This window comes from Eretmochelys imbricata, chromosome 7 (genome assembly GCF_965152235.1).
Source record: "Eretmochelys imbricata isolate rEreImb1 chromosome 7, rEreImb1.hap1, whole genome shotgun sequence".
In the NCBI taxonomy this organism is placed as follows: domain Eukaryota; kingdom Metazoa; phylum Chordata; order Testudines; family Cheloniidae; genus Eretmochelys; species Eretmochelys imbricata.
The window spans coordinates 30,686,739-30,714,269 of NC_135578.1; the positions used below are offsets into that span (position 1 = coordinate 30,686,739).

The 27,531-nt window shown below is 59.1% G+C and overlaps 1 protein-coding gene across 4 annotated transcripts; it reads right to left on the reverse strand.

Annotated features, from left to right (window-relative positions):
• Positions 1–518: 518 nt before the first annotated feature.
• Positions 519–27,184, reverse strand: CCDC88B (coiled-coil and HOOK domain protein 88B). 4 transcript variants are annotated; one of them, XM_077822789.1, is made up of 27 exons: positions 26,969–27,184; positions 26,113–26,258; positions 25,710–25,821; positions 25,149–25,218; positions 24,921–24,979; positions 22,334–22,417; positions 21,546–21,686; positions 21,102–21,244; positions 20,761–20,842; positions 20,478–20,636; positions 15,806–15,952; positions 13,891–14,029; positions 13,621–13,808; positions 12,850–12,990; positions 10,605–11,393; positions 10,208–10,332; positions 9,465–9,606; positions 9,216–9,359; positions 8,747–8,908; positions 6,311–6,588; positions 4,560–4,703; positions 4,143–4,329; positions 2,631–2,776; positions 2,375–2,470; positions 1,784–1,935; positions 1,213–1,491; positions 519–821 (listed from the first exon to the last, which is right to left on the reverse strand). In XM_077822789.1, exons 1-27 carry the CDS (start codon positions 27,032–27,034, stop codon positions 769–771), a joined length of 4,374 nt encoding a protein of 1,457 aa, XP_077678915.1. In that variant the 5' UTR covers positions 27,035–27,184; the 3' UTR covers positions 519–768. The 4 variants fall into 4 exon arrangements, with proteins under 4 accessions (XP_077678915.1, XP_077678913.1, XP_077678912.1 ...); XM_077822787.1 differs by lacking the exons at positions 24,921–24,979; positions 25,149–25,218; positions 25,710–25,821; positions 26,113–26,258; positions 26,969–27,184 and having other exon boundaries at positions 13,891–14,023; positions 22,334–22,612; XM_077822786.1 differs by lacking the exons at positions 24,921–24,979; positions 25,149–25,218; positions 25,710–25,821; positions 26,113–26,258; positions 26,969–27,184 and having other exon boundaries at positions 10,605–11,390; positions 22,334–22,612.
• Between the last annotated feature and the right edge of the window lie 347 nt (positions 27,185–27,531).

Sequence of the window (27,531 nt, forward strand, 5' to 3'; positions counted from 1 at the left end):
GAGGTGGTGCAGAGCGGGGGTGCAGTGGGAGTGTGGGAGGATGCAGTGGGGAGGTGGTGCAGAGCAGGAGGTGCAGTGGGGAGGTGGTGCAGAGGGGAGGTGGTGCAGTGGAGAGGAGGGAGGATGCAGTGGGGAGGTGGTGCAGAGCAGGAGGTGCAGTGGGGAGGTGGTGCAGAGGGGAGGTGGTGCAGAGCAGGGGTGCAGTGGAGAGGAGGGAGGGTGCAGTGGGGAGGTGGTGCAGAGCGGGGGCGGGGCAGAGCTGAAGGGGGCAGAAAGGGCTCCTGGACTGTGGTTGTGAAAGTGGTGTAACCATGAGAGCGGAAGGAACTGGTGGCGCAAGAGCGATGTGGGGGAGGGCTGGGAGGAAACCCCTTCTCTCCCATCAGTGCCTGGGGGGAGGCGGGGAGAATGGGCAAGGCGGTGGGGAGGGGCAAGGGGAGGAAATGGAGGGGGCATGGGGGCGAGTGAAGGGGTGGGAGCTGGCATGATGTGGGGCGGGGTGGAATGACAGCAGCAGATGGGACGATAAATAATACATTTTATTTCTAATAAATTATAGAAAAACAATACAAATCCTGAGCCAGTGTCAGGGCAGGAGTCCCTGTGGGGCGGAAGGGATAAGGGGCTGAGATGGGGGGTGGGGAGGCAGAGCCAATTCTCTGTGCCCCTGGCATGTTGCAGGAGGATCCTGGGAGCTGGGGCTGTAGCAAGACCCCTTCCTGGTTCGGTTCCCTGCGTCGCTGCCATCCAGGCGGGGCTGTGCTGGGCTCACTGACTGAGCTGGGGCGAGAGCGGTGCCTTCTCCTTCCCTTGCAGTAGCCCTGGGCAGAGACAGGACCCCCAGTTACACCTGCCCCAAGCCCCCAGTCGATCTCAGCTCTCTGGATCCCCTGCCGTGCTCCAACTGGACCCCCCCCACTCCAGAGGAGATCCCCTCCCTGACCCGCCCTCTTCCTCCCGCCTCTCTTCTGGTTGTTGGGGGAGAATCTCTCTCTCTGGGAGTGACACCCCCAACCAGTCCCTGCCCCCATCTGGGGGTGACACCCCCAATGTCCCCTCTTATCCAAAGATGATGCCCCCCAGTCCCTGCCCCCATCTGGGGGGATGCCCCCATAACTTAGGGACAACACCCGATATCTGGAGTAAAGTCTTCCCCAGTCCCTGCCCCCACAATCTCTCTCTGTATCCCCACATCTGGGGATGACACCTCACCTCTCTCCTCACTGCCAGCACTGGGGAGTCTCTGCCCCTCCTGGGCCTCCCAGGAGACAGCGGCCTCCTCGCGGGAGCCCCCCAGGAAGGCAAGGGGGCGCTGGCGCTGGCGGAAGCGCTGCCGGGGGGTGGCGTCCCCAGGCCCGAAGGACTCGCTGACCAGGACGCGGGAGCTCAGCTTGCGCCGATTTAGCCGCAGGTTCAGCCTCTGGGTGTCGGGCAGGCTCAGCATGCTGCTGGCCTTGCGCAGGGGCACAGGCGAAGCAGGGGCGCTGGAGTCTGTGGGCAAAGCTGGGCTTAGTGGGGCAGGGGATGGTGAGTCCTGCGTGGGAGCACCTTGCACTGCCATCCCGGATGCCTGGGTCCCATCCCTGGCCTGGTTTTCCCCCATCCCTAGGGGCTGGGAGCACTGAGGGGCCATCCCGGATGCCTGGGTCCCATCCCCTGTCCCAATCTCTTCTCATCCCTAGGGCTGCAAGCACTGCATGGCCGTCGTGGATGCCTGGGTCCCATCCCCTGTCCTGATCTCTCCTCCCCACACCCCACGAGGTGGAGGGTCCTGGACACTCACCCCCATCAGGTGCGCGTCCATCCTGTCCAAGTCCCGGCAGGTTCTCAATGCTATTGGCCCCCTCAGCCAGGGGGCGCTGCTGTTCCCGCGAGGGCTCGCGCCGCGGCTTCATCAGCTTCTTCATCTTGTCCGCAATCCAGTTGCTGCTCTTCCTGCAGGGTGGAGGGAGCGGGAGGGTCTCATGCTTCCGGGCAGGAGCTGGGGGGCCTAGGCCAGTCCCCCACACGCATCCTGGGAGATTCCACCCCCCCAACACTGACCCATGCAGGGGCACTCAGGTCAACTGTCAGGGAGGGTCCCTGGCTCAGGCTGGCCCTGGGTGGGGAGTCCTAGGCTCTGGGAGGTATATCCCTAGTTTGAGGAAAAAGTGGGGGTCCCCTGGCTGGGGCCAGCTTTGGAGGGTTGGTGGCTCAGTCTGTTTCAGGGGATGAGGGGCCCAGGGTGGCAGAGAAGGTTCCCAGGCGAGGGGGCAGGTGTGGAAGTCCATGGCAGCTGGAGGGTCCGTGGCTAGCCCTAGGAGATTCCCTTGGCTAGGGCTGGCCCCTGCGGGGTCCGTGGCTGGGGCCAGGCCTGGGGGGTGGACACACTCACTTGCTCTTGGGCAGCGCTGGCTCCAGTACTCGGTACTGGTCCATTATCTTCTCCACCAGCTTCTGTTTCTCCCGGCGCAGCTCGTTCAGCTTATCCCTGGGGGGTGAGCACAGGACAGCATCTGAATCTGGGGGTGACCTCCCTGCCCACTGTACTCCACAGCCGGACTGCCCTGCGCCCCCGACACCCCCAGCCAGCCTCACCAATTTGCCCCCTCCCTGCACACCTCCCGCGCTGGCCCAAGGGGGGCACTCACAGGTGCTGGCGCTGCTCCGAGTGATACTGCTCCCGGCTCTCCATGCTGCGCTCCAGCAGGGTGCGGTTCTCCTGGCTCAGTTTCTGGATCTCCTGCAGCAGGTGTCGGTTCTCCTCCTCCTGGTTCCCCTTCAGCTGGGCCAGGAGCTGGGGGGCAGCAGAGTTACGAATAGGACAGGCCATGCCCCTCTGGGCTCCCCCTCACAGAGGGAGTGGGGCTGGAGGTGCAGAATGGGGAAAGCACTCTCTGATCAGGGGTTCAATGGAGGACCAGCTCCCATTGTTTGCTTGGAGCAGGGGGAGCTGGGCTGTGGGTGGTGTGATGGAGTGCGAATTTTTCACAATCGTTAGGATGAATAGTGTGCATGCCTCAGTTTCCCCTATGTGGTGCCTGGTTAACTAGATGGAAGGAAAAGATGGTTTACTCCTTGCAGAGACCCAGAGATATAGGCGTGTCTGATGCCTGGGGTCTGGGCCCAATGCCCATGGAGAGTCCCAGCAGACAAAGGCCAGTCCAATTGGCTGGACATTTGGCACCTGGCGACTAACGACCATGGATGCCCCCCCCCTCCTTAGGAAGCCAGCAGGTGTGACCAGCTGAAGGAAGAAGGACTAAGGAGGGCCAGGTGACAGTGATTGCCAGGAACAAGGACAAAGGACTGGGGAGGGGCCAGGTGGGGTTGTTAAGTGTGGGTGACTGGGACTAAAGAGGGGGGGCAGAGGGCTCTGGACAGTCCCAGAAGGTCTTGGCTGTAACTTTCCGTTCTCTGTGTTAACGAAGGACTTTCTAGGCTGTGTTCCACGCACCTAATAAACCCTCCTGCTGTGACGGCGCTGGCTGAGGGACTCCAGGTTAAGGAGGTCGGGGGTTCGCTGCTCCCTTCGGGTGTGCAAGTCTCCCTCAGGTGCCCAGTTCAGGTGGACTTGCTGAAGGGAGCTTGCAGCATGACCCGGGGTGCTGAAGGCTCCAAGGTTTGGCCCCAGGAGGTGGTGAAGCCAAGAGCCCTGCCCTAGCGAGAGTGTGACCCTCAGGAGCTGACACACTGAAGGGGTCCTCCCAGAGACTGCTTCAGAGCGCCGGGGCTGTGGATCTGTGGCAGGTGGCTACCGGGGTAGAGGTCTGGAGGTATCAGGGGGTCTGCATTGGTCTCCAACAGGGGGCGTAGTGGGGGAAAGCTGGGCTGGGAAGAGAAAGGTATCGGGCAGTGTGTGTGTTCTTGGTGGGGTCAGACTGGGGGAGGTCAGGGGCTGCACATCTTGCACTAGTCTCTGGGTAGGATACAATGGTGGGGTTCAGGCTGGCGGAATGGGGCTGGGAGGTACCAGGGGTGGAACTGGGGGTAGTGGGTTCCACACCTCGCTCTGCTCCCCAGTAGGGATGCCATGAGGGGGGCAGGGATACCGCGGGCAGGGTTGGGGGCTGCACACCTCGCTCTGGTTTCTGGGGGGACCTACAGTGGGGGGTTCAGGCTGGGGAGCGGGGGTACCGCAGGCAGGCTTGGGGGTTGCGCACCTCACACTGGTCTCCGAGCCGGCCCAGCGCCACCTCCAGCTGGTGGTTCTGCTCCCGCAGGGCGGTGCCCTCAGCCTCCAGCCGCGCTTGCTCCAGCTGCAGTCCCGTCAGCCGGCCCCGCAGGCCCCGCAGCTCCCCTTGCTGCTCTTCCTGCGCTCGCTCGGCCGCTGCCAGCACCGCCTGCACCCTGCGCAGGGCGAGGGGTCAGTGGGGCACTCCGAGGGGAAGCCCACGCACTGCCCCCAATGCTGGACCCCATCTCCCACTCCCCCCACAACCCACAGACTTCCCACTACCCCCACGTCCCAGTCCCTCCCACTGCCCCCATATGCTAGGGACCCCCCCATCCCATCTCACCACCCACCCCAACGTGCAGGCCTCCCCTGTCTCCCATATCCCGGTCCCCCCCGTGGTTACCGTGCATGCTCGTCCTGCAGCCGGGCGTGCTGTTCCCCCAGCTGCCGGTGTTCCCGCTCAGCCCCCTCCAGCCGCTCCCGCTCCCCCCGCAGGGCTGCCTCCCGCTGCTCCAGCCCGGCCTGCTGTGCCACCAGATGGCTCTGCCTGGAGGGGGAGAGAAAGGGGTGAGAGACCTCCCCAGGAGGTTGCCTCACTAACCCCTGCTACTCCACCATGGTTACCTGCCTTGCAGCCCTGCCCTGCTGCCCCCACATTCGCTTACCCCCACAGGATGCCCCCCATGACACCCTGCAGTCACCTGCCCTGCAGCTCCCCGGGCCCCATCCCCATTGGGGTTAACTGGCTTGCCACCCCCATTGTGCCCCCCAATCCCTCTTCCAGGGTTACCTGCCGTGACAAATGTAGGAATTACTGTTAGAGTTGTATGACACATGAGTGACTCGGTTTCCCTACTGACTTGGTATTCAAACCTTCCCGCCTAGTGAGTGGCCAGTTCTTTAAGGCAGAGGGAGAAGGGACAGTTGTGAGCCACCGAGGCCTGTCTGGGCTAAGCCAGGTATGTGATCCAAAAGCGGATGTAATCGACCCAGATACTCGGAGGGCCCCAGAGAAGCAATGGGGACCGCTGCGAGCCAGGGCAGGCTGCACACTCCAGCTGGGAGCACACCGGGGAGTCGGGAAGGGGGTTTCCATCGCTGCAGTACGTCCACCCCTCAAGAGGCAGTAGCGACAGACTTCTCTCAGCCCCGCTGCATCTGCAGAGGGGGTTAACCAGGCCGACCTCGCTCAGGCCACGTCTACACTACAGCTGTGCTGTTGCAGTGCTGGGCTGTGGTACTTCCTACATCCACAGAAGGGTTTTTTGGTGCTGTCGTTAATCCAGCTCGCCAAGAGGCGGTAGCTAGGCCGACGGAAACTTTCTTCCATTGACTTGCCGTGTCTACGCCGGGCGTGGGGTCGACCTAACTCCAGTGCTCAGGGCATGACATTTTTCACAGACCTGAACTTTTCCTAGCAGTTGGGTCGATCTCATTTTTAAGTGTAGAGCAGCCCGAGTCCAAACCTCCCGGGTGGGCTCCCAGCCCCTTTGGCCCCTGCGGAGCTCCCCTGACAGTTCCGTACTTCACCCACAGTCGCAGAGATCTGCGATCAGTGCAGTCACCAGTACGTCTCAGCAGCTAATCTGCCCGAGCAAGTCCTCCCCATGCTGAGAGGAGAGGGCCCAGCCAGGCTGTTCCGAGGCTCTCTGGGTTAAGCTGGACTTCCCCATCCTACCAGGGGTTCTGTAATGCTGGATTCCAGGGGATTAATAAACCTTGCTTGGAACAGGCTGAGCTGGGTCGCTGCATATCCCCCCCGGGTGCCTGGCTCCCTGGCAGAGTAAAGCTCCTCTGAACTCAGTGGGACTGGCTGGAGAGCCACAGGGGTGCTGGAGCCAGGAGCCCCAGCCCTGGGCATGTCGAGCTGTGGACTCGGCCTGGTGAAATGCTAAGCCCAGGATCTGGCACATAACAGAGCTCCTCCCAGAGGTAGATAGGCTGGGGGACCAGACCCCCCAGAGATCTGAGACGCCTCCCGTAGGGTTAACTGGCCTGCTGCCTCCTTGTGCACTCTCAGCCGAGCCTCCCCAGGCTTTCCTGGCCCTGCAGCTCCCCTTGCCCCTGGGGTTACCTGGCCTGTCACAGCCATGTGCCCCCAACTCCTGCCCTGGGGGTTCCCTGGCCTGGTGCCCCCCAGCCCCTTCCAGTTACCTGTCCTGCAGCTCTCGGTGCTCCTGCTCCAGTGCCCGCAGGGCCCCCTTGAGGCCGGCCTGCTTGCCCAGCAGCCCCTCCAGCTCAGCACCCTGGCGCTCGTGCAGCAGCGCCAGCTTGTCATGGTTGCGCACCAGCCCTTCGTGGCGCCCGCGCCACTCATCCCTCTCCTGTCGGGCCGCCCGCACCTCAGCCTCCAGCCCTGCCAGTCGCTCCCGCAGCTCCGACGCCCGGGCCTCCAGGGCTGCCTTCTGGGAGCACAGCGCCGCCTGCTCCACCTGCCAGGGGAGGGGGCAATGAGAGACACGGGGTGGGGGAGGACAAAAGAGACCATGCAGGGGAGCGAGAGAGGGAGGGGGAGCCAATATCTCACCTGCAGGGTCCCGCACTGGATCTGGGGTTGGGGCAGGAGGGCTTGGGGGAGCAAGGGGCATCCAGGGGGCGCAGTGTCTCACCTGGGGGCTCCACACTGGGCCTGCTTGTGGGGCAGTGGCGTTTAGGGGGTTAGTATCTTACCTGGAGGGCCCACACTGGATCTGGGGGTAAGGGGAGTGGGGGACAGGGGAATTCAGAGGGCCGATGTCTCCCCAGGAACCTGGCTAAAGGAGAGAAGATGAGAGGCTGTACAGAAGGCTGAGCTGCAGACAGGAGGGAAATTGCCAGGGAATCAAGGATCAATCTTGGGCCTGATCCCGATCCCGTTTAATATTTTCATTAATGACCTTAGCCCAAAAGACGGGTGTGAACGAAGTCTGCTGGGGACAACAGAGTTGGGAGCCATCGGCCATACAGAGGTGCGAAATATTACACAGAAAGAACTGGATAAACCTTGGGGGCCAGAGTGACAGACATGGGATGAAATTGTGTAAAATGCAAGGTCATGCCACTAGGGTCTAATATTTCCTCTAGACTGGGGGCTCATCTCCTGAAAGCAACAGAAGGCAAGAGAAGCCCTAGGGTATGGGTTGATCGCAGGATGCCATGAGCCACAAAAAAGGCCAATGCGATCCTAGGCTGGATCCAGTGAGGGATTTCCAGGGACGCTAGGGAAGCATTAATGCCCCTGGGTGGGGCACTGGGAAGAGCTCAGCGGGAACACTGTGTGCAGTTCTTGTCACCTGCGTTCAGGAACAAGGGATCCAAACCGGCCCGGTGCAGAGAAGGGCTCTCAGGCTGATCAGGGGAGCGGAGAACTGATCTTACGAGAGGAGTCTGAGCGAGCTCAGCCTGTTTAGCCTGGCCAGGCGAAGGCTGAGAGGGGATCTGGTTGCTCTCTATAAATACACCAGGTGGGTTTAACCCCAGGGAGGGAGAAAAGCTACTGAATCTAAAGGAGAATATTGGCACAAGAACAAATGGGGACAAACTGGCCAGGAATCAAAGGAGGCCTGGTCTACACAGAAAAGTTCTATCAACATCAGTCAGATGTGACACCTCCCTTCCTCCCCCCAGTGCAGACAGTGCTGGGGACAGAAGAGGGCTTCCATTGACACAGCTCCCGTCGTTCGGGGAGGCGATGTTCCTATTCTGACAGAAAGCCCCTGCTGTCAATGCAGGCTGAGTCTGGCCTCGGAGGCTGCTGGCAGAGCTATGCTAGGATAGCCTGTGGTACAGCCATACCCAGAGGCTGGCAATGAGAAGGTTTCTACCCATCAGAGGAGGGAGGTTCTAGAACAGCCTCCCCAGAGGAATTGTGGGGGGCAAAACACCCAGCTAGTCTTAAGACAGAGCTTGAGACATTTGTGAGTGGGATTACACGATGGGGTTGTTTATGGCGGAGGAGGGCAGGGCTCGGCAGCCCTGCGAGTCACTCCTGGTTTATGTCTTATGTTCCTAATTATGCTTCAGGGCTTCAGCCGGGCACTTGCAGGGTCAGGAAGGGTTTTTTTCACCAAAAGTAATTCTGGGTTGGTTTGTTTTTTTCATTATCCTCTGAAATATCTGAGATCTGCCGCAAGTTGAGACGGGACACCAGGCAGGGTGGGCCAGGCTCTGAGCTGGTCCAGAGAAGCTTTTATCTAGCTGCCTGGCTGGTGGGTCTTGCCCAGATGCTCAGGGTCCAGCTGATCACCAGACTGGGGGCTGTGAAGGAATTTCCCCCAGGTCAGATTGGCAGGGACTGTTTTGGGATGTTTTCACCTCCCCATGCAGCATGGGGCGTGGGTCGCCTCCTGGGATCAGCTGGGCGTGGCTCATTGAAGCGATTCCCTGCCAGTGCAGGGTACAGGGGGTCCCTCATTCTCCCCTGTTCTCTGCCTGGGGTTCACAACAGGCAGGGCTCCTGAGGGCTCTGGTTGGGTTTATTTGGGATGACTTGTCAGACTAGATGATCTGGGGGTCCCTTCTGGCCTTAAACTCTGACTCAATGGAGGGCCCCACACTGGGCTGTGTGAGAGGGACAACGTGGGGTTGGGAGGTTCAGACGGGCTGTCTCACCTGGAGGGCCCCACACTGGGCCTGCAGCCGCCCAGTCTCCTCCCGCAGGCCTCCGCTCTGCCCCTGCAGGCTCAGCAGCTCCCCCTGCAGGGCACCCAGCTGCGACTCCAGCTGCCCCAGCCGCCCCATCAGAGCCTCCTTCTCTGCCAGCAGCGCCGCGTTCTGTGAGGGAAGCATCAGCAAGTGATGGGGGGTCCCCAGCTCCCCTCAGGGGCCTCCAGCCCCACAATCTCTGCCCCTGCTAAGGGGAGGGGACAGGAATCTGTAGCCCCACGGAGTCTATCAAGGGGCACAGTCCCTTCCCTCCATCTCCCGGCCCTGCCCAGACTCCCTGAGGGGCCTCCCATCTCAGCCCCCTTCCCTGCCTCACCCCAAAGGCAGAGGGAACCAGAGAGCACCAGATTCCAGCCCCCATCCCGCCCCACCCCAAAGGAAAGGCCCCCCAAAACACCCCCTGTGCTGGACTTACGCTGCGCTCCACCTCGATGAGATGCTTGCTCAGGGTGTCACTCTCCAGCTCAGCCCGAAGCCCCAGCGTTGGCTCGGGGTCCCCCTGGCCCTGCTCCACGGCCCCTGGAGCCTCGGGTGGGTGGGCCCCAGGGCTGCTCTTCACCTGGACATAGAGAACAAAGGAGGGGATGAAAGGGAGCAGGAGGGAGCTCATGACTACTGCAGCCCCGGCCTCTCCCAGCAGAGGGCGCTGGGGGTGGTGTCTCACCTGGCACAGCTCTTTCCCCAGGTGCTGATTGAGGGTGAGCAGTTCCTCCACCCGGCTGCGGAGGGCGCCGATCTTCTCCTCCTTCAGAGCCAGCATCTCCCTGAAGGACGACTCCAGCCGCTGCTCCAGGCTCTGGTATTGGCTAGGACGAGAGGGGGGCACATTACACCCAGGAGCCCCTGGAAACTGCGCCAGCCCCTCCCTGAGATCCCTTCCCCCCAGCTCCCCCACGACTAGCTGTCCCCTCCCCAGGATCCCTGCCCCCCAGCTCCCACACGACCAGCCGCCCCCTCCCCAAGATCCCTGCCCCACGACCAGCCTCCCACTCCCCGAGATCCCTGCCCTCTAGCTTCCCCATGACCAGCCGCCCCTCCCCGAGATCCCTGCCCCCCAGCCCCCATGACTAGCCACCCCATCCCTGAGATCCCTGCCCCCCACGCCCCACTACCAGTCGCCCCCTCCCTGAGATCCCTGCTCCTAGCCCCCATGACCAGCCACCCCCTCCCTGAGATCGCTGCCCCCCATCCCCCCTGTCCAGATCCCCTGCCCCCTATACAGCCCTCTCCCCATAATCCCTCCGCCCAGCGCCCCAGATCCTTATCCCCCAAACCTCACCTGTCTATCTTCCCAAGACACCTATTCCCCCACCCCCTCCATCCCCCCAAGATCCCTGCCCCCCAACCATCTTGTCTCTCGTCTCCCAAGATCCCAAGTGTGGGTATGGGCCTCCTGCGGATGCCTACCTCTGCTGGGTGCCCTGCTGCTCCTCCAGGAGGCGCTGCTCCTCCTCCCTCCGCTCCAGCTGCTCCCGCAGCCGCACCAGGTCAGCCTCCCGCTCCTGCCCCTTCACCTTCTCGCCCAGCAGCTCCTGCAGGAACAAGCAAAACTCTGAGCACTGAGTGGGGCACCCGTGGCCCCCCCTTCCTGCCTCCACTACCCCAACCAGGACCCTGACCACTGGGGTGGGCTTCCATCGCCATTCCCTGTCCCCCACTGTCACCTGCAGGGTGCCCCCCACAGCCCTGCTCCCCACAGTGCCCCCTGCTGGGAGAGGCCAGGGGGGAGTAGCCAGGAGCTCCCCCAACTCCCACTCCTGCTCCTTACAGCCCTGGCGCTCCCTGCCCCTGATGCCCCCATCACCTCCCGCAGAGCGGCTGCGGCCTTGCGCTCAGCTGCCAGCTGCTCGCGCAGCCCCTTGCTCTCCTGCTCCAGCTCCCGCAGCCGCTGCACTCTCTCTCTCAGCCCGCCCAACTCCAGCGCCTGCAGCCGGCTCTGGGCCTCCAGCTGGGCGGCCCGGCGGCCCTGTTCTGCCAGTGCTTCCTCTTGGGCCTGGGTCTGGGCCCGCAGACGCCGGGTCTCCTTGTCCAGTGCCCGGCGCTCTCTCTCGGCCTGGCTCAGCACCGCCTCCAGCGCCCCTCGCTCGCCCTCCAGCTGGGTCAGGGCCGCCTTGTGTTGCTCCAGCCCGCGCTGCAGGGTGCCCAGCTCGCGCTCGGACGCCCGTAACTCCTCCGCGGCCTCCCGCGCCTGTTCAGCCTGGCGCCCAGCCCGCTGCCGCTCCGCCTCCAGATTGCCCCGAGTCTCCACCAGCTCCTGCTCGGCTTGGCTCAACTCTGCCCGCAACGCCTCCCGCTCCTTCTCCAGCGCCTGGGCCTCGGCCTCCAGCTGCCCCAGAAGCAGGGCCTCCAGGCGCTGCTGCTCCAGCTCCTGCCGCAGTCTCAGCAACTCCTGCTCCAGGCGCCCCCGGGCCTCCTGGGAGGCCGTCAGCCCCTCCAGGGCCTTGGCGTGAGTGGCCTCCAGCCGGCGCAATGCCTCCTGCAGGCTGGATGCCTGCTCCTCTACCTGGCACAGCCGGCGCCCACTCTCTGCCAGTGCCTCCTGCTGCTCCTGGGCCCAGGCGCCTGGGTCCCCCTGGCTCTGCAGAGACTCCTGCTGGGGGGAAGGGGAACAGAGCTGGTCAGGGACACCCTAGATTCCCAAATCCACAGCCACGTGCCTGAGCCCCCCTTGGTTCCCTTGCCCAATGCCTAGGAAGGCAGGAATCAACCCCCCACATAAATGCTGCCCCCAGACATGACGCAGGATTGCATCTGATCTGGACAGAGACAAACCTGGCATTGGTACCAGGGACAATTCAGCAGGCCTGTGAGGATTCACTGCCCCCCCAAGCTGCCCTGTGCCCTAGGCCGCCTCCAGCAATAGCATAGCAACTGGATGTACTGAGGGATGCCCTCTATTGCCTCCACCAGCCCAGGGTGCCTCCTGCCCCTTGTGGTGGGAACTCAAGAGGAGGGCCCTGCCCCAGGCTGATCCCAGGGGTCCAGGCTGCCTTTGAGCCTCCTGCCTACCCATGTGTCCTCCTGGCCTAAGCCATATGAGCCAGCCCCACCCAAAGAAGGGCAGTTTTGGTAATAGGGTTATGATCCCTGTGTAGGACTCTGCACCCACAGGCTTCGTGTTGCTATTCCTGAGGGGAAAGGGGGCGAGGCATGGCTGGTGTTCTCTGCTTCCAGACCAGACAACTGCCCACACCTGCCTGAAACCCTGGTCATTACTCGGGCGCTAGCCCATGCTCCTGCAGCTTCACTGCTCTGGGGTCCAAGCCAGCCAGATTGAAGCTAGCTCCACTAGGTCTGCACGAGCAGCAATCACCCCCCATGACTGCAGTGTCACAGTTCCCTGAAGGGGCAGAGAGCAAAGCTGGGTCTCAGGACAGCAGGACATGCTGGGGTCCTGGCTCCCACTAACATGGGCTCTGGCGGAAGCCTGGGCTCCCAGGCCGGCCTGAGGACCCTGCGATGCTGGATCCCAGGTGACTAATCAATGCTCCCTTGACCTGGCCAGGCTGCCCGACCTCGTTGCAGATCCTCTCTGGGCGTGTCACTCCCGGAGAAGGAAGAGTCTCCATGGCAGTCTGGTCGCAGTTGCACTGGTGGGGGGAACTCACGGGCGGAGCAGGGGGGCTGGCACCCAAAGGCCCAGACCTGGAGTTGCTGAGGCTGCATGGCTGCTCTGGGGTCTGGTGCACTAAAGGGGTCACTGGCACTGCTGGGAGACTGTGTAAAGGCTGGGGTGTAACAGCCCTGTCAATCTGTGACAACCTGCAGCCAATCCCCTGTCCCCATGCTCTGCCATGGCATTGGTCTCCTCTAATGGGAGACAGGCTGGCAGCAGGGTGATGGGATTCCCACCCTGCCCACCCACTCCTCCAGCCACTCAGGCTCCAGGCAATGGGACTGACCCCTTCATGCTGCCTGCAGCCATGTGGGGGAACCACGCTAGGGGCACGCCAGGGCCTGTTGCCTTCCCTGCAGCGCCCCTCTACTGCCCCAAATGACAATCCCTTGCACACCATGCCCTGCCCTCCCCGCCGGGCACCGTGCCCCACCTGGCAGTGCCGCTGCTCCTGCAAGCTGCGCAGCTCCCGCTCCAGCTGCTCCTTCTCCCCCAGCAGGGCGGCACTCAGCTCCTCCCGCTCCTGGCAGCTCCAGGCCCGCTGGGCTTCCAGCTCTGCCCCCAGCCGCTGCACCTGTGCCAGGCAACTGGAGGTTGAGGGAGGACTGGGCCGGCATGGAGACAGCCCTCTCCTCACCCCACAGACACCTCCCATGGAGACACCCTCTCTCCCTGTACCCCAACACACAGACACCCCCCCCGCCAAGGCACCCCTCCCCCTTCCACTGACCCCTCCACAGAAACAGCCCATCTCCCATCACTCCCCCACAGAAACAACCTATCCCCGTCCCCCGCACCACAGCCTCCTCCACAGATGCCTCTTCCTCCACCCTCTCCAACACACAGCCCCCCCCAGAGACCACCCTTCCACTAAAGCCCAGCAGACTCCCCTTCTCTATCCTTCCCCAACACACAGACCCCTCCACAAGGCTTCCCCAAAGAGAGATCCCACCCTTCAAATCCCCACATACAGCCTTCCCCCGCACACACAACCCTTCCTATCCCCAAAAAACAACATGGAGACACCCCCCCGACACATACTCGACTCCTCACCAGATAGCCCCTGGTTAAGGAATGGGACACAGGGTCTTTCCCTTCTGGGGGATGCCAGCTCCAATCCAGCCCCAGGGCCGGGGGACTGGCTGGCTGAGAGGTGGGACAGACAGGGCCTTGGATTCTCTTCTAGGAGCCCCATCTCCCTCACCTCTTTGCTGAGGGCCTTATTCTTCTGCTCAAGGCCCGGACTCCTGGGTTCTCCCGGGGCCTCTAGTGCCTCCTGCAGCCTCCGGCGCAGCTCCTGGTTCTCCCGCTCCAGCGCTAGTAGGCGGCTGGATGTCACCTCGGTCACCTCGGTCACCTCGTAGCTCAGGGACTTGGGAGTCTCAGCAGGGTCTGGGGGGAGACAGTGTCACATCAATGAGCCGGGAGGGGACAGCTGGCGGGCCTGGGGGAAAGGGGAGAAGGAGGCACTCACCATTGGGAGCCTCACTGGGCTCCTGCTCCTCTTCCCAGGACAGGTGCTGGGGCACCCCCAGATTCTGCCTCAGCTCCCCCTCCAGCAACACCTTCTCCTGCTGCAGCTCCTCCAGCCGCTGACGCTCCCGCTCCTGCTCCTGGGGGCAGAGAGTGACCCATGCGGGAGTTTTCTGTAATAGCCTTATTACGTCTCCCCCTCAGCCTTGGTACTGTTGCCCACTGGTTGCAGAGGGGCTACAATGCTTCTCCTGGCACGGAACAGGAGGCACGAGGGTCTGAGTCCAGGCTGGGCTGCATCAGCAGACCCCCAGAGACAGCAGACTCCAGGCTGCAGAGGCAGCTGAGGGAGCGTGGCAGGGCTGTATCGGAGAGCAAAGACGAGAGGTGTCGGGAAGCAGGGTGAGGAAGAGCGGGGTTCACAGCCACATGGCGGCGCCCCTGGCCCTGGCAGACAAAGAGGACAGGGAGAGGGCGGATGGAGCTCAGGGGAAGCAGGGGCCGGGGCCCAGCAAAGCAGGAACTCTGCCCGGAGCCGGCCTCTCTCACGCTAACCCCAAGACTTCTGACCAGGTGATGAACGAAGGTTTTGAACCAGTCGCCTGGTATTGCTGCCGTTGCTGACTGAGGCCTTGTCCACACTTGACACATTTCAGTGGCACAGCTGCAGCGCTTCAGAGCGGACCCTGCCGAGCGAGCGGAGGGACTCTCCCGTCCCATTAGTTAATTCACCTCCCCAAGAGGTGGTAGCTAGGTCAGCAAATGAATTCTCCCAGTGACCTAGCGCTGTCTACGCTAGGAGTTAGCTCAGCTTCACTGCGTCTCTCAGGGGGTGCCCTGAGCCACGCCGCTGGGTCGAGTTAGCTTTTCAGTGGAGGCCAAGCCTAAGGAGCATTGCGCCCTGATGGGGGAAAAGTCTCTTGCGGGAGGACAGCTCAGCTGGACTCGCTGCAGGGAGCCACGGAGGGACACAGGGGTAGCTGGAGCCCAAAGGCCCAGTTTTGGAGTCATGGAGGCCACAGGCCTGCCCCAGCAGAACAGTATAGATCCCTGGGGTCCAGCACAATAGAGGGGTAACCCCAGGAGACAGGATAAAGGCTGGGACATAGACCAGACCCTGTGAATCCATGACACAGAGACTGTTAACATAGGGGCTGCCCTACACTTCTGAGAGAGTCCTACAAGGGGCACCATAGGGAGGGTCAGGAGCACTAGCTGTGGGGAGAGCTACTCCAGCCCGGCTTCTCCCAGCAGCAGGCGCTGTAAAGAGCAGGGCAGGAGCACTGCTTGTGGGGGAAGGTCCCTGCTACTCCAGCCCAGCCTCTCCCAGCAAGGGTGCCACGGGGTGTGTGACAGACTGGGGAAAAGGTCTGTAGCCTTTATTCAGAGGGTTCTGGGTCACTGGGTTTCTCTTGAGTCTTGCTGCCTGCCCAAGTGCACAGAGCTAGAACAGAGCAGCGCAGGGCAAACTGAGCCACAGAAAAGAGCCTCTCAGGTACCAGCTTCAAAGGAGTGATGGGAACAATGGCAATGGGGACCAGTTCCCTTGGCTGGCCCGGGGAGTGTTCCTCTTCCCAAGGCTAAGCCTGGTGTCAAAGGAGCCCTGACCTCCCCCCTGACAAGTCTCTAGAGCAGGGAGAGGTTTGGGTGAGCTGGGAGAGGCCGGCCAGGCTGCCAGGGACAAGGCTGACGGCCTGACTGAGACACAGAGACCTGCTGGCTGACCCGTGGCTGTCCCCGGGAGCTGCTCTGAGAGGGGTGAATCACGGGATCCCAGCTGGCACCTGTGGGGGTCACTTGGGGAAAGCCCAGCGAGGGGCAGTGAGCATTTAGCCTGGTAACAGGACAGGCTGTGTGCACAGGGGACCGTAGGGGGCACTGTGGAGAGGGTGCAGGGGGCCCGTTGGGGGTCTCACCTCCTCAACTTGATCTAATTGACTCCGCAGCAGTAGATTCTCCTTCTCGAACTGGAACAGGTGCTGGGCTCGGGCGCGAGCAGATTCCAGCTGCCCCTCCAGCTGGGCCTTGCTGTCCAGCAGGGCCTGGGAGAAGGCCCGCTCCTCCTGCCAGGGAGAGAGCCCGGTCAGAGCTCCCGAGATCCCCTGGCCCACACCTCCTCCTGTCAGGGACAGGGCCCCATCAGAGCCCCCCCCCCCCCCAGACCCACTGACCACCACACAGTCCCCCTCCGTCCCTCAGCTCCTCCTCCAAGTCTAGCAATAGAAAACCATCAGAGCCAACTGCAAACAACGGAAACCACTTGGAGGCAAAGACAGACCATTACAACAGACAGGGACGGCCCTATCTAGGAATAGAGACAAGACTGTTTCAGTATCACACAGAATAGGGAGAGGTGCCCTGGAGCCACCCTTTACAATCTGCATACCACACAGACTATGCTGACAGCTTGTGCCACACACTCTCAAAGAAACTGCAGAACCACCTAATCAACATCCTCTACAGCAAACAGGGAAAAATTAAGAATGAGCTCCCAAAACTGGATACTCTCATAAAAAAACAACCTTCCACACACACTTCCTCGTGGTTGGACTTTACAAAAACTAGACAACACACACTTTGATTCTCTACAAAAGAAAAAGGACACTAAACTATCTAAACTACTACATGCCACAAGGGTCCACAACAGTGGTTCCCTTAACCCACCCAGCAATATTGTTAATCTATCCAACTATACTCTTAGCCCAGCAGAAGAATCTGTCCTGTCTCAGGGCCTCTCCTTCTGCCCCTCCACCCCCACGAACATGATACTGTTCTATGGTGACCTAGAATCCTATTTTTCACGTCTCTGACTCAAGGAATATTTCCAACACACCTCTGAACAACATACTAACCCACAGAGACCTTCCTACCAACACTACAAAAAGAAGGATTCTGAGTGGACTCCTCCTGAAAGTCAAAACAACAGACTGGACTTCTACATATATTGCTTCCGCCGACGTACACGGGCAGAAATTTTGGAAAAGCAGCATCACTTGCCCCATAACCTCAGCTGTGCAGAACACAATACCATCCACAGCCTCAGAAACAACTCTGACATCATAATCGAAAAGACTGACAAAGGAGGTGCTGTTGTCATCATGAATAGGTCGGAATATGAACAAGAGGCTGCTAGGCAGCTCTCCAACACCACTTTCTACAAGCCATTACCCTCTGATCCCACTGAGGGTTACCAAAAGAAACTACACCATCTGCTCAAGAAACTCCCTGAAAAAGCACAAGAACAAATCCGCACAGACACACCCCTAGAACTCCGACTGGGGGTATTCTATTTGCTACCCAAGATCCATAAACCTTGAAATCCTGGACACCCCATCATCTCAGGCATTGGCACCCTGACAGCAGGATTGTCTGGCTATGTAGACTCCCTCCTCAGGCCCTACACTACTAGCACTCCCAGCTATCTTTGAGACACCACTGACTTCCTGAGGAAACTACAATCCATCAGTGATCTTCCTGAAAACACCATCCTGGCCACTATGGATGTAGAAGCCCTCTACACCAACATTCCACACAAAGATGGACTACAAGCCATCAGGAACAGTATCCCCGATAATGTCACAGCAAACCTGGTGGCTGAACTTTGTGACTTTGTCCTCACCCATAACTATTTCACATTTGGGGACAATGTATACCTTCAAATCAGCGGCACTGCTATGAATACCCTCATGGCCCCACAGTATGCCAACATTTTTATGGCTGACTTAGAACAATGCTTCCTCAGCTCTCGTCCCCTAATGCCCCTACTCTACTTGTGCTACATTGATGACATCTTCATCATCTGGACCCATGGAAAAGAAGCCCTTGAGGAATTCCACCATGATTTCAACAATTTCCATCCCACCATCAACCTCAGCCTGGACCAGTCCACACAAGAGATCCACTTCCTGGACACTACGGTGCTAATAAGCGATAGTCACATAAACACCATCCTTTTTCCGGAAACCTACTGACTGCTATACTTACCTACATGCCTCCAGCTTTCATCCAGACCACAGCACATGATCCATTGTCTACAGCCAAGCTCTACGATACAACCGCATTTGCTCCAACCCCTCAGACAGAGACAAACACCTACAAGATCTCTATCAAGCATTCTTACAACTACAATACCCACCTGCTGAAGTGAAAAAACAGATTGCCAGAGCCAGAAGAGTACCCAGAAGTTACCTACTACAGGACAGGCCCAACAAAGAAAATAACAGAACTAGCCATCACCTTCAGCCCCCAACTAAAACCTCTCCAATGCATCATCAAGGATCTACAACCTATCCTGAAGGATGACCCATCACTCTCACAGATCTTGGGAGACAGGCCAGTCCTTGCTTATGGACAGCCCCCCAACCTGAAGCAAATACTCACCACACACCACACAACAAAACCACTAACCCAGGAACCTATCTTTGCAACAAAGCCCATTGCCAACTGTGTCCACATATCTGTTCAGGAGACACCATCATAGGATCTAATCACATCAGCAACACTATCAGAAGCTCGTTCATCTGCGCATCTACCAACGTGATATATGCCATCATGTGCCAGCAATGCCCCTCTGCCATGTACATTGGCCAAACTGGACAGTCTCTACATAAAAGAATAAATGGACACAAATCAGACGTCAAGAATTATAACATTCAAAAACCAGTTGGAGAACACTTCAATCTCTTTGGTCACTCGATTACAGACCTAAAAGTGGCAATTCTTCAACAAAAAAACTTCAAAACCAGACTCCAACGAGAGACTGCTGAATTGGAATTAATTTGCAAACTGGATACAATTAACTTAGGCTTGAATAAAGACTGGGAGTGGATATGTCATTACACAAAGTAAAACTATTTCCCCATATTTATTTCCCCCTCTACTGTTCCTCACACGTTCTTGTCAACTGCTGGAAATGGCCCACCTTGATTATCACTACAAAAGGTCCCCATCCCGTCCCTCCCCGCTCTCCTGCTGGTAATAGCTCACCTTACCTGATCACTCTTGTTACAGTCTGTATGGTAACACCCATTGTTTCATGTTCTCTGTGTCTATCAAATCTACCCACTGTATTTTTCACTACATGCATCTGATGAAGTGAGTTGTAGCTCACGAAAGCTTATGCTCAAATAAATTTGTTAGTCTCTAAGGTGCCACAAGTACTCCTTTTCTATTCACAGGGGAAACATCTGATGGATTGGGGTGTTTCTCATGAAAGTTTGGATCCTGGTTCCTGTGAAGCTAGCCAGCCCTGCAACAGACTGAACCTTTTTGGGGGGTGGGGGGATGGGGGTCAGGGGGGAGACCTACTTGTTTAGCTAGGAAAGGGTTGGTGAGCATTTTATGATTTTGTTTTGTATTGTAACTATTTGTTTCCTTCTCTCTCATTTCTGGTGGGATCTCTGCTCTTGCTTATCAAAACCTACCTGGGTTTTATTATAAGTGTGAGGTTTACAGGAGCAGTGATTTAAAGTAAAACTAGTCAGCTGGGGTGCACTGCTCCTTTGGGGGCAGAGGAGCTGGGATTTCTGTGAGTAGCCAGCATCGGGCGGGGTATCACAGAGGAAGGACTGGGGTGCACCTATAGTTACCCTGCAAGGCAAAGACAGGCACAGCCCAGAGGAGAGTGCGTGGGGGCTGACAGGCTGGTGGGGGTAGGGAGCTGACACCCAACTGGGCAAGATTCCCTCTCGCTAGAGGCAGGGGGTAACAAGGTGATTCACAGTCCTGGGTACCCGAAGAACTGTCACACAGATCCCCTCTGTTTCCCTCCCCCACTCCTCCTGCTGAGAAACCCACACTGGCCTCCTGAGCCCCTTACAGCCCTCCATCCCCCGACTCCTCCTGACAAGAAGTACTGCCCCATTCCCCTCCCCCACTGGTCCCCACTAGCCCCTCACTATCACCCCCACTAACCCAGAGCCCCCCACTGCCTTTGTGACAAACTAGGAATTTTGTGGTATTTTTTATGAATCCTATGTGTGCCTCAATTTCCCCTCTCTGTTCCAGGGTTGGCGGGGGAGGGATTAAGTTTGCTCTCAGGGCAGACTAGAGACATGGTGATGAGGGGCGTGTCTCACCTCCCTGTGAAGAGCTGTTAAAGAACTGGTTGAAACTCACCCAATCAACAGAGGGGCCAGAGAGACAAGACAAACTCGTGACTCTGGATTTCTAGAGACCCCAGCTGGTGCCCAGAGGACTGGGGGGATGGGGGAGACGGGCTGGATGCTCTCCCCTGGGACTGACTAAGGAGGAAGTCAGAGAGCGTGGCTGCAGCCTGGCTGGGCTCTGGGCTGACCACATGGCACTAGGCATTACTTTCCTTTCTCTGTGTGGTTTGGTGTCACTGCATTAACCCCTTCACAGTGGGCAAGTCTCCACCAGGAGCCTGCCTCAGCTGGACTCTTCACAGCATGGGGCAGAGCGGCTGGAGCCCCAGAGGGTCAGTCTCAGCAGGCGGCCTGCCCTGAAGGGAGAGTGGAGTGGGGTTCCTCCAAGAGACTGTTCCAAAGCTGGGGGCATAGCCCTGATCCTGTGGATCCATGACACACCCCACATCCCCTGTGCCTCCTCCACCCCATGCCCCCTCACCTCCAGCTTCCCCCGGCACCGCTCCAAGGCAGGCAGTCGCTCCCTCAGGGCCGAGAGCTCCCCCTGCAGGCGCTCAGCCCGGGCCGCCTTCTCCCGCATGGCATCCAGCTCATCCCGGTACAGGCCCGCCAGGCGCGCCTCCCCCGCCACCGCCCGGTGCTGGGGGGAAGAGGCGCTAGGTTAGAGCCTGGGGCATTGAGGGTGGGGAGAACAGGGTCAGGGCACAGAGTCAGGGGGAACAGGGTCAGGGCCCAGGGCACTGGGGTGGTGGGGGTGTTGGTACCTCCTGTCGCAGCCTCCTCAGCTCAGCCTCCAGCTCCTGCAGCTCCTGGTGCTGATCCAGCAGCTCCTCGGCCTTCTCCTCCCTGGGTGGAGGGGAAAGGAGATCAGAGCCCCCAGGAGGGCACGTCAGGGATACCCCCACGGCCTCCCCACACACACACACAGAGATCCCCAGGTACATCCCTCACACCTATTCCCAATCCCCTTGAGGACCCCTTCTCACTAGAACCCCCCCATCTCAGGATCCTCCTCTTGTCCTCTGTGCCCCCTAATGCCCCTAGGACCTACACCCACTGCCCTCCCATCCCAGAACCACCCCATCAGTGCCCTCCCCCAACTCACAGTTCCTGCCGCAGGCGCCGAGCCTGGCCCCGAGCATCAGCCAGTTGCACCCTGAGGTGCTGGCGATTGTCCCAGGGCCCCTCGGGGGGCAGCGGGCCATGGGGGGACGATAACTCTCGCTCTTGCTGCAGCTCCCACAGCCTCTGCAAGACAGCTGGGTTAGATGGGGTAGGAAGAATGGGTGGGGGTGGGAAATGTCCAGGGAACAGTGGAAGGGGGAGGGGAGAGTGGGAGGCAGCACAAGGGGAATTTGAGGGGGGCAGAGGGAAGGGGAGAGCTCAAGGAGACTGCATGAGGGGGAAGGGGTATCAGAGCCTCGGGGGGGTGAGGGGAACCCAGGGAGCAGTGGATGGGAAAACCCACAGAGAGGTGGATGGCTGCAGTGGGGGGAGGAGCACAGGGAGGGCTGGGAGTGGCAGGAATGTGCCTGAGGGCCCCCCTCACCTCCGCACTTGCATCCCGCTCCTGCACCAGGCCCTGCAGCCGGGAGGACAGATCCTGCAGGACCCGTGTCAGCTCCAGGGGGTGCAGCTCAGCCAGCGCCCCCCACTGCAGGCTCAGCACCACCCCTGGGTCCTGTGTCACCTGCAACACAAGAGCAACATGTCACAAGCCCTGCACGCCTGCCCCTGGCACATGCCTCATGGCCTTCCCTCGCACGTCAGCTCCTCATACAGCATTCCCTCGCACATCAGCTCCTCACACAGCCTCCCCTCACAGGTCTCCCGTCACATGTCCGCCTCGGCATATGCCTCATGGCCTCCCCTTGCACGCCAGCTCCTCACATGGACTCTCCTTGCATGTCAGCTCCTAACATGGCCTCCCCTCGCACGCCATCTCCTCACACATCCTCCCCTCACATGCCAGCTCCTCACATGGCCTCCCCTTGCACTTCAGCTCCTCACACGGCCTCCCATCACACGTCTGCCCCGGCACATTCCTCATGTCCTCACATGGCCTCCCCTTCCCACAGCTCTCAAAGGCCAACACCTCACAGCCCTTACACAGCAGCTCTTCGCACAGCAGTCTTGCCAAGGCCAGCCCCTTGCCCAAGTGCTACAGCCTCCGTGTCTATAGCTCCCCCATTATCCCTCAAGCCCCTGCATCTGGGAAAGTGCAGCCTGGTGCTGCCCGATGGGGTGCCACCTGGTGACTGTCCCTTGGGGATCAGGTGGGGGGACCTAGCCACAAGGATCAGAAGAAAAGGTCATGCCCACAGTGGGTGTTCTTACCTCCTGGATGGCACTGGCCAGCGCAGTCTGGGTCTCAATGTCCAGCCCCTGGATCCGTTCAATGATCTCTGCCTTCCGCTCACACTGTGGAGGGAGCGGGTATGGGGCAGCACAGGGGGTGAGGTACAGGGGGATGAGCAGGGAATGGGGTGCATGGGGGGGGTGGAGGGATGAGGTGCAGGGGAGGAGAGGCAGCATAGAGTGGGAGGAGTTCAAGGAAGGGGCGGAGGCACAGAGAGTGGAGGGATGTGGGGTGACAAAGAAACAGCTGTCAGCATCTGTCAGTCTCTCTCTCTTTCTCAGGGTACCTCTGAGGGCTGCTATGGACCTGAGCCCCACCGTTCCCCCTCACCCCGGGATGCCCTGGTTACGACCGCTACTGGACTCCTGCCTCAAGATTGGGTGCTAAAAATTCCAGAAGGATGTTAAAAAACTGGAGAGGGCTCACAGAAGAGCCATGAGAACGATTAAGGGACTAGTAAACGTGCCATAGTGAGATACTCAAGGAGCTCAATCTATTCAGCTTAACAAAGAGAAGGTTGACGGGTGACTGGATCCCAGTCTAGAGGTACCTACATGGGGAACACATATTTAATAAAGGGCTCTTCAACCTAGCAGCCAAAGGTCTAACATGGTCCAGTGGCAGGAAATTGAAGCTGGACAAATTCAGACTGGAAATAAGGTGTAAATTTGTGCCAGTGAGGGGAATTAACTATGGGGACAACTTGCCAAGGGCTATGGTGGATTCTCCATCACTGACAATGTTTAAACCACAACCAGGGCCTGATTTAGGGGCAGGTGACTGCCTAGGGTGCTGGGCTTGGGGGGCACCGGGCTTGGGGGGCTGTTTTTGTTGTTAGCGACAAAAGGGAAAATAGAATGTTTGAAGTAAAATGTTTCAGATATTCTGTCTGTGGATTCATTTTCCTTGACCCTCCAAGAATGCTGTCAGCCCTGCCCTCGTGGGCATACAAGGGGCGGGGTGTTACCAGTCAGTCAGTCTGAGATATAAGAAGGAATTGAAGTGAAGTCAGAGCCCAGCTGTGATATTGTGACAACGGCACGAAGGTGAAGGGAAGAAACTGTGGTGTCCACGTAAGGATCCTTGCACTGAATCCAAGAGCTTTCTTTGTGCCTTGTGGCTCAACCTGCTTGTGTCAGATGCAGTGTCATCTTCTTTAGATTCAGTCTCTCTCTTTGGAGCACTGCAAAGGATATATGTCCTCTTTTCAGCACCAACTATCAGGTGGAAGATCCTCACAGACAATGTTACAAATCTGACCATGAAGCTGCTAAGTGACATTCTCTGAGAGAGCCGCATTGACAGTGTAAGGCCAGTGAGGTACCAAGTGACTGAGGTTTACAACACCCTCATGGAACTGGTGCAGTTGAGTAAAGCCAAGGCTGGAATCTGACACGAGGAGCAAAGCCTGGCAAACCAGATCACTGACTTCCAATTGCTGGTCTCAACTGTAGTTTGGCACAATATCCTGTTCCAAGCAAACGTTGTAAGCAAGGCATTGCAAACTCAGTCGATGGACATTGAAATGCTACTACTTTGACAAGAATCTGCCTTGATTTCGTCGTGGTCGACAGAGACAATGGATTTGAAGATGCCATCACTGCTGCCAAAGAAATGGCAGAAAACTTAGGAGTTGAGCCTGTCTTCAAGAAAACTCGTATTCATTAGAAGAAGTGACAGTCTGGTTATGAGGGCAGAGATGAGGTGATGGGAAACTCAGAAGAAAAATTCAAGAGGGAGGTTTTTTTGCTCACTCGTTGACACTACTTGAGTGTCCATCAAAGAAAGGTTTGGACAAATGAAGGCAAGAGAAGTGACCTTTTGAACTAAAGGGCGAGGGTTAAAATTCTAAGCCTGTCACCTGCTGGAACCCTATTTAATACTGGTCCTCCCAATGTTGGGGCACAGTTCAATTTCTTGATGTTAGTACACTTCAGTTATTCTTAAAATTAAAAAGCTACTGTAAATTTAGAAGAAATTATTATTTTTTATTTGCTTATATATGGCATGAATAAATACAGCTTTACAGATTCTAGTGTGCAAACTGATCCTCTTATATGACAGGGATAAATCATGCATGCAAATCGTGCATCAAAGTCATTAAATGGGCTACAAATGCAGTAAAAAATAACAGGTTTCAGAGTAGCAGCCGTGTTAGTCTGTATTCGCAAAAAGAAAAGGAGGACTAGTGGCACCCAAAAGTTTAACAAAAGGAGGGCGAAGTTGCTCCTTGCCTAGGGCAACATTTGGTTGAGGGTAGGCCCTGACCATGACTGGATGTTGTTCTGTAAGATCTGCTCGGTAAGTTCAACCAGGAATTGTTTCAGGGCCAGCCTCTGGCCTGTGCTAGACAGGAGGCCAGACTGAATGATCACAGTGGGCTCTTCTGGCCTTGAAATCCATGATACCCCTAACCCTGGGAGGAAATTTGCATTAACCCATAGTCCCCATTGAAGGCTGCTCTACGTCCCAGCCAGCCAGAGGTGCTACTGGGGGGCACAGGGAGACACCAGGTAGTGCTGGCTGCACAGACCCTCCTCCCCTACCCCTATACCCTCCACGTACCTGCACGGCAGCCCCCAGCAACAGCAGCAGCAGCTTCCGCATCTCCTCGATGCCCTGCTCTAAGACAGTGGGAGGGAAGGTTGAATACGGCCAGAGACAGACCCCTTCCCCCCCTCCAGGAGATTAGACCCTGGGCCCATCCCGCCCAGTATCCCACCTCTCCAGCTCCTCAGAAAGGACCAGACCTATGGGTCCATTGAGTCCGGTACTGCCCCTCCAAACAGTTACCTGTCAGGGGGTCTCTGGCGAGAAGCTGCACATTAGGGGGAGTCATTAGAATCAGCTGCTGCAGATCATCCTGCAAAGGTCAAAGATCAGAGGTTGGGTGTCAAGAAGCTTTGACTACTGGGAGGGGTTCAGGAGGGGGATTCCCCCTGCGTCTGCCCCATACCCCCTGGAGGAGCTCCCTGAGTGTCACTATTGGGTGAGTGACTCCCTCAGCTGTGTGTCAGGAGCTGCACAGATGCTAACCACTTCCCCTTCCTGCCTGCCCCTGTGGATTGCACATTACAGAGGTGAGAGAGGAACAGCTCCCTGTGCACGTAGCTGGGGCAGCAGGCCCACAAACACGAGAGCATGAGTGTGCACAGACACAAGTGTGCAAATGCGAGCGTGTGAAAGTGCACTACCGGCAGAGACACAAGCGTGCACATATGAGAGCACAAGTGTAGGCAGGCAGAAGGGGGTGAGGAAGACCCAAGCGTGCTCCTCAGACCCCCAGCCACTCCACGCCCCAGGGGACAGAGGTTCACTCCCTGGGCGTGCTGCCCCCCATCTCAGCACCCCCACCTGGTAGAAAGCACGAAGCTGCTGCAGCAGGGCATGCAGGGTCTGGAGTCGCAGCCTCTCGTCACCCTGCTGGCTCTGGGGTGGCCGGGCACGCCAAGGGGTCGGGTCTTTGCTGAGGGGAATAAAAGGAATGGGCCGTACAACACAGCCTGGGCCCCCCATTTGGGCCCCTCAAGCACAGTTGAGAGTCCCCCCACTGCTCCCCTGCTGGGCCCCCCAACACGGCCCAGAAGCCCTCCCAACACAGCCTAGGTCCCCCACTGCCTGCCCAGCTGGTCCCACCAACAGAGCCCAGACCCTCCTCATGGCCCCCCAGCTGAGCCCCACAATAAAGCCCAAACCCCCCACTGCCTCCCAGCTGGGCCCCACCTACGTTCCCCCTTCCTCACTGCCCATCACTCACATCAGCCCCATGACTTGGGTGAGGAAGGCTCCATCTACCAGGTGCAGGAAATACTCCCGGGCCCTCGCCTGCCTGTCTGGGGCACTGGGGCTTTGGGGTTCGTCCTGCATCCACCCCAGGGGCACCAGGTTCTCCAGCGTCCGCACCTGGGGAGCAGAGACAGGCAGCGCTGTTATTGCCCCTCCCTGACCTGGGCCTGGCAGGGCCTGACACCAGTGCCCCCACTCCAGGGGGTCCCTGCTCACTCTCCCCCCGGGCCCAAGGTCCCCACCCCTACGAGCCAGGGGTCCTATGGAGGCTCCTGCCCTGCCCCTCACAGTGCACACAGGATGTGCTTCCCTCCCCCACGCCCGTTTCCAAGCTGTCTGTGGGAGGCCGGGCCCAGCCCAGGGTGTCAGGGCCAGGGTGTCGGGGAGGGCCCCAGCCCTTCTGGGGCTCGTGCCTCCCCCACACCAGCCCTGGGGATGGGTCCTTCCTCCCTCTCCCCACAGACCACCCCCACCTCAGCCCAAACCCTCAACTCACTTCTAACCCCCCAGCTCACCCCAAGCGCCCATTCACCCCAACTTTTCCAGCTTCCTCCACCTCATCTCATTTAACCCCCAACCCCTGATCCCCTCCCTCCTCACCCCAGCCCCCTCTTCACCCCATTGCTAGAGGGGCAGGTAGAGTGTCCCAATTGCGGGTGGCTCAGCAGGGCGTGGGAGGGCAGGATTCTGTACGGTTCTATCCCTGCCTCGGCACAGCTCCCCGCAAGGGCATTGCTCCCTCTCCCCCGAGGGGCACAGCTCTGCCCAGGAAACGGCTCCCATCCCTCCCCAGAGAGACACAGTGCCCCTCTCCCAGCAACACTCACCCATGTGACAAGGGGACCTGAGACAAAGACCCCCAGGCTCTCCAAGGCACGCCCGTCCCCATCCATCCTCTGCTTGGGTCTCTGTGGTTGGTGCGGGTCCCACAAAGAGGGCCCCTGCACACAGGTGCGTCCGCTCCCCCCCACCCCAGCCAGGCTCCCCCTGCTCTGGTTTTCTGCGCTGCGCAAAGAGGAACTTCCGCAATCAGAGGGTGGGGAGCGGCTGGGGAGTGGGGGGGGCCTGCACGGACGCCAGGAAACCAGCACCCACAGCAGACCTGCTGTGGGTGGGAGGAGGGAAACCCCCTGAAAGCTGCCGGTAGGTCTCTCCCCACCCCCAGCTTGGGGGGAATTGGGGACCTCTCCCAATTGGCCCATCTACCCCAGTATCCCACCTCTCCCCTACTCTAGATCAGATCCATAGGCCCATCTGGCCAGTATCTCATCCGACTCCTGCTGAGATCAGACCCGTCTAGATCAGTATCCTGCTTCACCCCCTCCAGATCAGCCCCTTGGGCCCATCTAGCCCAGCATCTTGATTCCAACTGAGGCCCTGCCCTGGAGGA

Coding starts and splice junctions, on each gene's coding strand:
- CCDC88B (XM_077822789.1), bottom strand. CDS start 27,034: ATGGATGGGGACGGGCGTGCCTTGGAGAGCCTGGGGGTCTTTGTCTCA. Junction 21,687..22,333: donor TGGCCAGTGCCATCCAGGAG/GTAAGAACACCC, acceptor CTTGTGTTGCAG/GTGACACAGGACCCAGGGGT. Junction 20,843..21,101: donor CGGCGCCTGCGGCAGGAACT/GTGAGTTGGGGG, acceptor CCCTCCACCCAG/GGAGGAGAAGGCCGAGGAGC.